At 36.8% G+C, this 13,536-nt stretch overlaps 1 protein-coding gene across 1 annotated transcript; it reads right to left on the reverse strand.

Moving 5' to 3' along the window:
• Positions 1-456: 456 nt before the first annotated feature.
• LOC104908525 (calcium-dependent mitochondrial ATP-magnesium/phosphate carrier protein 3) lies at positions 457-9,095 on the reverse strand. The gene is made up of 4 exons (XM_010697640.4): positions 7,887-9,095; positions 1,527-2,312; positions 1,334-1,424; positions 457-1,044 (listed from the first exon to the last, which is right to left on the reverse strand). The coding sequence occupies exons 1-4, from the start codon at positions 8,305-8,307 to the stop codon at positions 867-869; spliced, it is 1,476 nt and encodes a 491-aa protein (XP_010695942.1). The 5' UTR covers positions 8,308-9,095; the 3' UTR covers positions 457-866.
• Between the last annotated feature and the right edge of the window lie 4,441 nt (positions 9,096-13,536).

Genomic DNA, 13,536 nt, shown 5'->3' on the forward strand with positions numbered 1-13,536 from the left:
TTTTTGTGTCCCCCATGTGTTGCCTTATATAATAGAGATAAAGCCCTCCTAGCTTGACTTCTCTCGACTCTCGAGGCAAAAAATGACGACGTCAGTAATATGGAGGTTGGTTTGTACTCAGCATTTTTGGATCAAGAAAGATGCCGATAAGGATACCACTAACAACTTGTTTGATAGTAGTTGGTTAAAAATAATGGTAACAAAAATGAATTTGTATATAAATCTGTGAAGAAAATCATTTCCCATATATTAATTTATCTTAAAGTGTATTTTTCTTCTTAAATTTTTATTTCCATCCAATACCACATAGATGGTAATGAATGATAATAAAAATTGCTTCCACTTGAAGAAGAAACACATGCCTAGGGGTGAAGTTGTCCCTATGGAGAAAAAGCACAAAGACTTGGGGTTAAATTGTCTCACCGTGAAGATTTTAAGAGTACTTACCTCGTAACATTACACTTAAAATTCATTCCCATTATCACCATTTATTAACCTCTACCAAACGGGCCGTAAGAGTACAACATGAAGTTTTGAAGAAAATGTACTGGCCGTTCTTATGAAAACAAACTTCCTCCAGTCACTACAAAATTGGTAATCAGCTGTTTCTATTATGCTGCTGATCATACAACGATCATGATGACACATTGATTGAACACAGGAAAATTCAAATTACTAATACACAATTTTACTACGAAAACAAGCAGGGACTTTGGGGTGGTATGTATATAATCAAAACAATCATTTATCTACTCAATAAGAACACCATTATTCTTTATCATCCATGTATTGAAGCACCAATATCGCCAATTCCATAGCATATATAGCTGGCTATGTTAAGGGAGAACATTATGCGATGTTATATCTTATTCCAATTCCAGACGCTTTTTCATGGCCTCATAAACCAGATAAGTAATACTTGCCGATGGAATCACTTTTAGAAGGTTTGGAAACAGTCCTTTGTAAAATCCCCTTAATCTTTCCTTTTGATAAGTTGTCCAGAAAACTTCAGACATCCTTGCTTTTGACTGACTAGCTTGCATTCTGAAAACAAGAGAACAGTTATTTGGAGTCATCATAGAAAGGGCGGATATATGACATCCCTAGTAGATTATTAATACTAAAAAAACAGAGCATATTCGTGAACATGAAATCATCAGAAGGAAAAAGGGCGAAAAGGAGATGATGTGAGGGCTCAATCCTCTATTTATGTTTGCCTTCATCAGGCCTCTTTGGTTGTCACCCCCTACCCACGTCTCAAGTATATTTATATCGAAATGAACTGACAATATCTAATTCAAACATTGACAAAGTTCAGCAACAGATTACCGACCTTGTTCTGACAACCTGCAATGGATAAACACAAGTTGCTCCAACAGCACCAGATATGGTTCCGCAACCCAATTGCACAAGAGGTCCAGGTTCTACAATTTATACAAAAGTTCAGTATGAAACATTAACTGTCAGAATAAGTTGCTTCCTTAAGCAGTAAAAGAAAGCCCGCACATTTAGAAATAACAGCTTACCACTATCTTGGAGTATATGTAGCTTAGCCATATCCTTCAGTGTTTCATAAGCAGCAAGATCTATGCCCGCATAAGGAATGATTCCAAGAAGGGATGGGAAAAGACCCTTGTAGAAAGCTCGTGATCCTTCTTTGACCCATATATTCTTTGTCAACGTACCTAGTCCAGGGACTTTTCCACCCACACATTCATGTGTTTGCAACCGCGTCTTCACAAGATCAATCGGATAGATTGCAGTCTGCGCAATAGCGCCTGCTAAGCCACCAGCAACAAGGCGACCCATACCACCAATATCAGCTTTCTCTCCTCCTCTGGCATCCATTATGACTCCCTTAAGCAATTCATACGTGTAAAATCTAATAGCGCTTTCAGGTGCCACCTTCACAACATTTAATCCGTTGCCCCGGAAGAAGGCAAAAACTTTTCCTTCTTTCCATATTTTACTTACTGCCGGCATAATGCAAGCATCCTTCGTCTGAACTTGCAAAAGCACTTTTAAACGATCCAAAGGAGCAGTTGCAGTACGAGATGCAGCACCTGCGATACCCCCTGCAATTAGATATCTGCCAGCGTGAAGATGCCTACTGACACCTTCTGGTATAACAGTCTGTTCACCAATATCAACAAGGCAGACCCTCTCCCAGTAATGGTAGATATTCGCAATAGTTACTTCATGCGGATAAAGGAGAAGGAAGTCCCTCCATTCTTCAAAGGTTATGACACCATTATTATCCTTATCCACACGCTCAACAAAAAGAGCAAGTTCCTCGTCATTAATCTCAATCCCTACATAAGAAAGACTGCTGTGGCTTATAGGATGAACACCAAACAAACGCAAGTAACATAAAGCAAGCAATCAAATGCACAAACAATGATGTAGAACAACCAAGGAAGCAGTAAATACCATGACCACAAATACCAACTTTCACCTGAATTATCAGCTACACACTATAAACATACTAGGTTACTAACATGCTACCACAAGAACAAACCTCTAAAAGCACAAAAAATCTCTGCAATTACTTATTCCAACACTGCAATACATTTCTAACACTAACTTTACATTTTTAACCATTCTAATGTACTTAAATTCCTTCTATTGGGTTGGATAAGCCATGCTCAAGCTCAGACCCATCTCAATAATCCATAATCAATCCATTTATACTTCTAGTATAACCCAGAAACACCACAATTATCCATTTATAGTGTCTTTAGTTTGCATAGCAACATAACTTGTTCCATAGACTATATTACCATAAGTCAGTGATCCATTGATTAACTTATTGTATATGGGGGAGATATGCTTATAGCACAGTGCAAAGTCCAGGCAAAAATGTTACTTCACAGCACTTGTAAATCAAGACCTAATTTACAGCTAATATTATGAGAAAATAAGGACACATTACGGACATGCTTGGATTGGGGGGAATGGATTAGGAAAGTAATAAAAATGAAATCACCTTAATAAAGAGAAAATGAAGGGAGTTGAGATGGTTCCAAGGGGGGAAGATGTAGTGGTGTTGTGATGAGAAGGGAGAGAGGAAGAAACCATTAGGGGCTGGCAGGTAACTGTTACCCCCACGATGAGGGTAACAATTTCCGCCTTCCTTCGCTCTACTTCTGACCAAAACCAACTTATCCTCTATACCACCATTTCATCCCCTTCATCATCACCTCTAACCACTCTATCTTCCTTAGTTTGATTTATGGTACCCCCCCTCAATGCATTACTCTGATACTCTCAATCCAAGCAGGCCCTAACACATAATGAAGAATACATATCACGATAATTTGAGGAGTAGAGGAAAGCTAAAGAGGGAGAAAAGGGAAAGGAAAAAAAAATGCCGTTAGTGAACAGCCAGCTCCCCCCACCTTGTATCTCCAAGTCCTTCTCTTTGTGCAGCTCACATTAGAGAATAAACGAGATTCCCAGCCAAAGCTTTATCAAAGTGTAAGGAATCTTGTATCCATTAAACTGGATCTATGCTCCACAGTGTAAAGTTCAAAGAAAACAACAGATGCAAAATCTAGATATCTCTACATCCATTTCACATCATATGGGTGCTGCACAACTAAACCGTTACCGCTAGACATGCATTCTTCAAACGCAACCCACCTAACTGAATTTTGCATACTTAACTATAACAGCACCATCTCAAAATATCAGAGTGATCCTAAAACCAACTCGAAGTACAATACCACAATTGATCTACATCTTCAGGAAAACAATATTGCTCCTCTCCTTAATCAGACAACTCTAATTACTTGGCACTTGATATTTTCATCATAAACAGTCAGCTCATCAACACAATACCCCCAACGTAAATCCCTAAAAACATTTAAAAAATTTAAATTTAAGTTAAGAAAAAAATTTGAGCCTTTCACAGAAACTTTTAAAGTCTCGAGTTTACAAAATAACCTTAGAACTAAAAAAAAGCCATTTCTATGCCTGAGTCATCCAAGCTCTGCCTTAATCTCCCTTCAGGGCATTCTAGATTATCTAGCAATCAATGCAACATGAATGTAACAAGACCCATGTTGCCTCGACTCTTCATTTTATCTAAAGTACTTGTGTTAGACATACAACCAGTAGTGGAAAAAACCTTATATGTCACTTAGTATCAGATGCAGTTTTTGTAAAACCGCATCCAAAAATCAACATTAAAAATGGGTGGAAAAAGTTAGAATTACAATCTGATGCGGTCCACAGTTGTCCGCATCAGATTAAAAAAACCGATGCGGTTTTGTTTAAATCTGATGCGGTTTATGGACCGCATCAAATTTTTGTTACTTTTTTCGCTCTATTTGGCCCGACACTCCTCTTGGCCCAGTACGTTGAATTTGGCCTAGTTATTTTTTTCGCTCAAACATAAAATAACCCGTGGTCCATCACTCCCCTCCTCACTCCTAACCCTCAAACTCTCTCTCCTCCCTCATAACCCTAATCTCCCTCCTCTCCCCTCTCTCTCCTCTCTACTGCTCCCTCACACAACCGTCTCCTCTCTCCTCTCTACTATCATGCAAGAACGGAGAAACGATGAGACGAAAATGAAGAACGAAATAGAAACAAAATCGAAGAAACAATGAAACCAAAAACGAAGAAATTAAAGAACGAAGAAATTGAAGAACGGAGAACGAAGAAAATGAAGAACGAAGAAACTATAGGCGAAAATGGGGAATGACGAAATGAAGAGACGAAGAATCGAAGATATGTACACAAGAAGTTGTTTTTTTTCCTTCCGTTTTTTCGTTTTTTTTTTTTTTACCAGATTTTTTGTTTTATTTGGGATTCAGTTTTTGGATCTGATTTTGGATGTAGGTTTTATTTTGGTTTTTTGGGCTGCCATTTTCGTGTTGATTTTTTTGGCTTCCATTTTCTTATAATTTTTGGCTCTTTATTTTCGCTATTAATTTTCGCTTTTTCATTCTTAATTTTTGCTTTTTCGCTTTATTTTGTTAATTATGTATATATGTTAATTTGTTATTTTTGTATATTCACATATTTTCTGTAATTTATATTTTTAGTTAGATCTAGTTCGTTTTTTTTTTTGTAATTTTCGCTTAGTTTATGTAATTTAGGTTATTTAGTTAGATTTAGTTTTTTTTTTTATTCTCGTTCATTTTCATATGTATTGTTATTTAGTTAGATTTAGTTTATGTAATTTATATAATTTTTGTATGTATTATTATTGTATATATACACATTTTGGTTTTATTTTATATGTATATATGTACAAAATGGCGTACACAAGCTATGGTGCTGCTTTGTTGGATTTGCTCCTGTATTTTTTTTAAATTTCATGACCCAAAATCTGATGCGGTCATGCTAAAACCGCATCAAATTATTGTTTTCTAATGCGGTTTTGGACCGCATCAGAAATGCTTAGTGACCTGATGCGCCCCCATCTGATGCGTCCCCATCTGATGCGGACCAAAACCGCATCTGAAAGGCTAATTTTGACCGCATCAAATGGGGTTTTTTCCACTAGTGAACACTTCAACATTGGCATGAGATACCCAACACTTCAACTTTATTAAGACCACTCATTATCTTGAACCACAAATTGGTAGATATAATATAAAAAGAGAGCAACAAGTAACAAAGAGAAAGCTATGCTATTACAAATCGGCTAAAAATAAGAATGTGTAATAACAGTAGCAAACAGTCTAGCCTAAAACTTCATAGGATTGTGTTGGCGAACAGATTAACATTAAAGTCATATGCAAAAGTCTTCTAAAATCCGGGATATGTTTCAGGTAAACAACATACTTCTTTATTTCATCACTAAGGAGCCAAAAGTGATGAAAGTCTCATGCACAAATTTAAATGAGAGGTGAGGAATTCCACTCTCTCAACCCCCCCCCCCCCAAAACTCAAAGTTGTTCCTTTTCTTCAGGATACTTCGACAGTAACTCTTCAGATAGCTACTTGAATTCTCAATATCCCTTTTTATTTCAAATCAAATTGATGAAATCTTCTTGAAATTGTAGCTACACTTAACATGATGTTGAGTGATATCATTGCTAATGTTCAAACTAAAAGAATGCTCTGTGTGTTCATAGGTCAAAATGGAAAAGTAGTTATTGGAAAAGTATGCGAGCATGACGACTCCTATCCGGTGCACAGTTGTTTCTGGGCAAAAACTCCTTGTCCTAAATTTTGATCCATGACATGTTGGATATTAGGAAATTAGCCCATATCAAATACTTACAGCATTAGCATATCCACATTGGTAGATCAGATTAGTGCAGCGCACCCACATTAACTGTTGTTGGATAAAGCCATGTAAAATAAGGCTAGCTAGACTAGACTATACAAAAAAATTCGCACACCTTGGACATCTCGTATTTCTAACAAAGACCAAAAGAGTCCATGATTTTAACCAGACCAAGAAAATATGAAAAAAAAACTAAATAAAAAATGAGCCTGGTTGCAAAAACCTCCCAACTCGGCGATAAGTTTCAGAAGAGTCGCTGATAATTTTATTTATAAGTTAGCAATTGTCAGACATTCAAGAATTCTAAACCTAAGCACAGAAGAATTCCACGTAGCTGATTCAAAATGAACATCAACACAATGGAAAAAGATTAAAAGAGAACCAAAACGGGGATGATGATCTCTGTCGCTAGGAGTACGCAACTTGGCAATGGATTTCTTGAGATATTTGTAATTTTTATGTTACGCATCGTTAGACAATATTTTGACTCCAAGCATGTTAACAATTAAATGAGGCTCATCCAAAATTCAGACCAAGAGTGTAGATATTGTGGTCATCAATCGATGTGGATGACGGGCAATACAAATTCTTTAGAAAATAACAAAACATATATCTAATGGAAGAACATATCGGCATCAAGCACCATACCTCATGCGCAAATCTTACACCACACTCCCAAAGTTACAAGTAATACAACAATCTTTCAATCTCACAGCCTTAATTTCCAATTCTCAATGAAATGGCATCGTTGCATGACTTATTATTGTATCTCTGGTGGTCGTTCACATGGATCTTCGCAAACCTAATTTCTTCTTATCCTTTCTAAAGTTCTCCATTTAAGTCATCCTTGACCTCCCCTAAGTTCTTCTAAAATATCGTGTGAACTCCCAACCTCCACTAGCCTAACGAATGCATCCTTTAGACGTCATTTCACATGCCCAAACTACAGTAATCTGTTCTCTTTGATCTTATCCTCCATATCAACTTCAACTCTCATTTAAATATCCTCAATTCTAATTGTGTTTCTTAATGTGTTCCTACGCATCCGTCTTAACGTGAAGATGTGTGCTACCCATCTTCCTAGTATAAGCTTTTTCTAAAAGCCCAACACACACATATGAAAGTTGGTCTAACAGGTGTACTATGAAGTTCCTTTCAAACATAGAGGTACACTACGGTCTCACAAGTCTGAATTGCCCCCATTTTAACCACCTACACTAAATCTTATGAGCCACATCTTGGTTAATAATAATATTCCCATTCCTATCCAAGATGGACTCACAATATTTAGAACACTCACTGAAGGGAAACTTCTTTCTATTCAATACTACCACATCCTCCATCAGTCCATCTAATTTGAAACGATACTACTTTTATTATTTGAAAGCCAAATTATAATATACTTAAGGTCAAAACAGACAAGTGACCAAGAAAAAATGAAACCATAAAGCCAGTATGCTCGCTGTCAAAAAGAAGAAAGCATTTAAGTTGAGACTCTTACTGAGTTTTACACATCAGTCTCTCGAATGCCTTATGTTAAAGCACAATGCCTACTTCAAATTTAGCACAGGAGGATCACTAATTACATTACAAGATAAATCAAACAGTAAGGCTGTCAGATGAGAGAAATTTACTGGTTTACCTGCTTTGACAAGTGCATCATAGAGCTCTTCGGGTAATATGCACCCATTGTGCTCCACATCAATGGTTTGAAAAATGCGATACAATTCGAGCTCCTTATCATCCATATATCTCCGAAATTCCTCATAATCAACTCGTCCATCTTTATTAGCATCACAAACATGCAAAAGATCCCTAGCATACTTGTAATCGGATGGAATGTGAAGCGCAGTGAGTCCAGACTCAATCTGGGCATAGTCCAAAAATCCCGTACTCAATTTATCAAAAAAATTGAACAAACTACGAATCCTCAGCTCCCTCTCATCCTTAGTTTCTTGAAGGGCCAACAGAACATGATCCATTGAAACAGGCCCAGGTTTCCTCACAGGATTGCAACCCTCACACCGCTTCGAATCCTTATCATTGTTCATCTTCCCCTCCATAGGTATTTTCTTATATTTCACAAGTTACTTACACAACTTACATAACCCAATTTATACTACCACTAAACCCCGTCAAAAGCGTTCAATAATGTCACTAGTAATCATCCGACTCATCTCTTTTCTCCATCAAATTCCAATTTCTGATCAAGGAGAAAGTTTCAAAAAAGCAAAGCCCTAATTTCCAGAGTAAAATAATAGACTTCCCTTTTCCACCAAAGAATAACGAATCTACAACCGAATTTTCTCCAGATTTTGACCCTTTCAATTTGAAGGGCCAAACGGAGTTAACTTCTTTGAATAATGACCTAATTTGACACTATTACGTTGAGGTAATAGCCAAAAAATCCGATTCAACAGTGAAATGACTCAAACTGAAGATACCTCAACTTCGGTGTTTAAAATTCTTACCGAAATGCAAAAAGAAAAGAGTAATTCAACGATTGTCAATAGAAATTAAAGCTTCGAAGAATCAAAGAGAGAGAATTCTTAACGGTTTACCTAAACCCGGGGAGCAATGGCGGGAGCCAGTTGTGATCTCCACGAGCTCGCCGGCAACAATGGAGAATTTCAGGTCATCGCATTGCCGGCGAAAATTGCGGTGAGGAGAGAGAAAAAGGCATTGCGAGGAGAGAGAAAGAGAGATCGGGAAATGTGAAATGTGATGCTGATTGATCGGAGATAGTGTAAGGTCTATGACGCGCAATAAGGGAGTAGCAAAGGAAAGCAAACGGATGATGATATTATTGAGATGTCATTTCTTTCCAATTTTAAAAGGAATGAATTGAGGGTTTTTCTATTAATTAACTTAAAGGACTTTTTATTTTATGTTGCTTAAGAAACGAAAAGGAAAGGGAAAAGGTATGGAATTATTTTTGGGGAATATATGAGAAATGGCATGGTTGGTCGGCATATTCTAGTTCAAGCTTTTCATTGGGTGTTATGGGAAAGGATAGGAGTTAGCTCAAGTGGGTAGAGTGCTTCCCCTTAGCCTTTAGGTCAGGGGTTCGATCCTTATTCCCAGCATTATGTTGGGGTATTTCATTTGCATGCTATACAAGCCTTACCAGCCAATGTGTTGGTGTTTCCTATAGGCTACAGTTCAGTAAACAAACTTTTCAGTTAAGTTTAATCCGGTTATTTTTATTTTCAATTTCAGTTCAGTTCAGTTGCAGTTTAAACCAATTTTAACTGAGCAGTTAAACCAACCAACGGTTGAATCCATAACACTTAAAATATGTTGCAGTTATTTTAAGTTTCGTTTCAGTTTATTTCAGTTGTTGACGAAAATCACATAAGTTCGACAATAATCGCATATGTGCTGGTAGAAGTTAGTCACATTCTTGTATATGTTAAAAAAAATGGAACTTCATGTCGGGTTTTGGCCAACAGTTTTACGAGTTCGGTTAAAATTAACGTGGCAAATATGTGTAGTCTGACACTTGCCTCGAAAAAACCCAAATTGTACTGTACTTCACAAAAACGTGTATGAAAGTGACATCGATATATGTGTGCAAGACTGATATATTCGACAATTTGGAATAAGACAATTTTATGTAAGTCGATATTCAAACTTTTAGTTGTATGCAAATTACATCATGTTTGGTTAAAAGGACGTCTCATATCAGTATAAATTCTTATAAACTTCCTCGAAAGACGAGTTAGACATTTTTTATAAAGTCGATTAGATCAATGTCTTACTCTTACTATAAAAGATCAATAGATTAATGTAACTATACTAGTCATTAAGCTCTATGCATTTGAAAACTGAAAACATATAATCGACGTAAAATAAGTTATTAGTGTATTAGTTCAAGGTATCTATGTGTAACGCCCCGACTACTAATTCACTATTTAAGATAATCTAATTAGCAGCGGAATACCTATGTAGTCGAGGCATTACTGTCGCACCTTCGGTTAGGAAGGTGTAAGGCTACAATCATATAACATATTTAAACATTAAAAGATATAATAGTGATAACTTAAACATCTTATACTATATTAAAGTAGACAACGTTAACACGACAATGATAACTTATATTAAAGTATATGGTCTTACATTCTAGTTAATTAAGTTAACCTTACAAGTTAGTAGCACTATTACTAGGTGATTTAATAAGGTGGTAATCCTTGCCACTACGCAGTACCATCGTCCCCATCAGTACCTAAAACATAAATACAAAACGTTATGAGCCGAGGCTCAGTAACAAACTACCCTAGCAACGTAAACTCATTTCAACTCATTTTAGTTACAAAACAGGGAGAAAGAATAATTCAAACATTTACAAAAAATAATATTCATTCAATTCACTTTAATATTCCATGATTCCATTTCATCAGTTTTTACTCTGGTTGATGTACATCAGTCGGTGCTGGGACGTCTCCTAGTATGTGTATGCACCACTGTGCAAGGGCTTTGGCCCCGGACATTACCCTACACCAGTAAACAGTAGCGGGCCAGTGCCCCAGTAAGCAGTAGCGGGCCAGTGCCCCAGTAAACAGTACGGTACGTGCACGACCTTCAGTTAGTCAGTAGGTACAACCAACCAGTTCTTCCACTTTACTTTATCATGTTATGTTTCTTTTATTTTAACAGTGATCAGTGTATTTCAATAACTCAGTAATTTCCATTAATATTTCATAAACAATATCATTATCAGTGATTAGTATACCTCTCTAACTCAGTATCTTTCAGTCTTTTAGAATTATATAAATCTCAGAATACGTAATCAAAACATGTAATAATATTCCCGCAACTCAAAAACACATGTTCATAAATCATCATCTCTTTAGCATATTATAAAAACGCATTTCAAAGAAATTGTGGGTACCAGCAGTAGTTATTTCCTTGATTGCAGAATAATAATAATCCTCTTCTTATGTCCTTGATATCATCCTTACTGAGCTCCTGATAGGCTAAAGTCGTATCACCTAATCAAAAATAACCTAAGGTCCACTAACTAGTAGTCAGGGAAGTCAAGATCAAATCCACGGGGAGAAGTTATATCATCGTATCTGAACTCTAATATTACACTAACGAAATCAGATGAATGGTTGTGTTACTAAACTAAGCAGATAGCAGAACTAAATATGAAGGTGTAAATATATTAATAAAGTACTAGAATCATGGATCACTATGCATACAATTCAGGAAATCAGGAAATAAATAATAACCACCTACTAAGTCAAGTGTCTAGGGCACATGTAATTTCTCTCGAACATTACCTCCCTCAAAGATCACCTAGCCGCTCTCGCATAGTCAAGGGTCACTTTGCCTAATGATTGAAAGCCTATGCGGTATCTCTCCTCTCGAAGTAGATTCAGTATTGCAACAATAGAAATATAAATCAGGCCTAACTTATAATTCTAGCATGAAGAATCAATCAAATGAACCAGTTGAAATACAAGATAATCAAACTAATCTATCAATCCCTCATTGAATACATAGATCTCCACAATTCTAGATATAGAACTACTCACTCATAATCATGAAAACAATAACAAGAATCATATAAAAACTCATATTTTGAAACATAGCAAATAACTAAGAAAATAATCTAATTAACAATGGAAGAAATAACAAAGAAATAATGAAGAAAGATTACCGAATTATATTGAACTATGAATAAGCAAAAGGTTTGATCTTGAATTGAAATCACAAAAGCCTAAAATCAAGGTTCTTCCACACTCTCTAGAGAAAACTAATAATAAAAACCAAGATGAAAGCTAATACTTCTAATTTTTCTATTTATACAAGCCCTAAAACAATAGCCAAAAGTCTCGAAAGAAGGGCCCGTATTCATTAAAAAATCGCATGTCGTCAGTCGCCCGATCGGGCCTAAGATGCCTGATGGAATCGGGCTCCAAAGCGGAGGAAAAAGCCAAAATCTCCAGACGCCCGATGACATCGGGCGGTCTGATAACATTGTAGGTAACAACAGCTGGCATGGGCGCCCGACGTCGGGCCAAGTCGCCCGATTGGGCGGAAGACCGAATTACGACTGGGCGTCCGAAACCCGATCGGGCCCGTAGCAGAATCATGAAAGTTGTTTCTTCGCCCGATCGGGCTGGGCCGCCCGATCCTGTCGGGCCGAGTCAGTTTAGGCGCGTTACTTGTTCTTCCTTTGCACGAAGTCCCGGAAAGCATCTTCGGGATCTTGAAACTCAGCGTCCAATCTCTCTAATCCAGTGTGCAATCATATAAAGTAGGTAATAGCTCCCTAAAACCTACAATCCAATACAAAACAGCAAACCACAACTAGATGGAGAGAGTTAGTACCAAATGGCTCCTAAGAGCACCATAACCATAACTTTTAGCACATAAATAGGGGAGAAAACTCTATATAAAACCATAATATCAGCTCCGAGGAACGAATTCTTTTAAGTTTCAAAACGAGTATTTTTAAAAGTTAGAAATCAATAGAAAACACTAGTATTAGTGCTCTTTAAGTATGATTCTTAGTTTACAATATTGTTTATATAAGTTATATAATCTAACTTATTTAGCGATTACGTAATACATTGAAGTTATAATAGTTTATCCAAAAATCTTTATACTTAGTTCTATAGATATTATTTAGAAATCATGTTAAAAAATATTACCTACAGTTTAGTCATATTATCAAGTCATAGTCTTATAATTTAATAATTGCACTCATATAAGTTAGTTACTTATCAAAATTACAAGTGATTATAACTTTTAGACTAGTTAGGAGTATATGTTAAAACATGTTATAATTTAGATAATTAAAAGCTTGGACATCTATATTTTAGTATAGACTAATAATGTTTACTAAACTTAGGTAATTAAACTATAATTTATTAAGTGACTTACTTAACTTAGATACTAGTGATGAGCATGAATTGTTTGTAGTACCTATTTCCATTTAGTAATTAGGAATTCATTCATCTTTGACAAAGTCAACATTCAACACAAAAATGTAAAACAAGAAACTCACCTAAACAGAACACACACACACACACACAGGGGAGAAACGGGGGGCTTGGCGTCATGGCAGGAGGTCCGGCGAGGGGCGGCGGTGCACGGAGGCGATGGGCGAAGCAACAGTGACCAGTAGAAAGGTGAGTGGTTGATGTGTGGTGGTGCGGTGGTGTCACGCAGAGGAGAGAGAGTGAAGCGAGTGTGGGAGAACGACGAGGAAGAGGCGCGGCGTGGGGGTGGTGTCGCTGCCACTAGGCGGCAGTCTTGGCGGTACTGCAGGCTCACCGTTG

Source organism: Beta vulgaris, chromosome 6 (genome assembly GCF_026745355.1).
Source record: "Beta vulgaris subsp. vulgaris cultivar EL10 chromosome 6, EL10.2, whole genome shotgun sequence".
NCBI classification, from domain to species: domain Eukaryota; kingdom Viridiplantae; phylum Streptophyta; class Magnoliopsida; order Caryophyllales; family Amaranthaceae; genus Beta; species Beta vulgaris.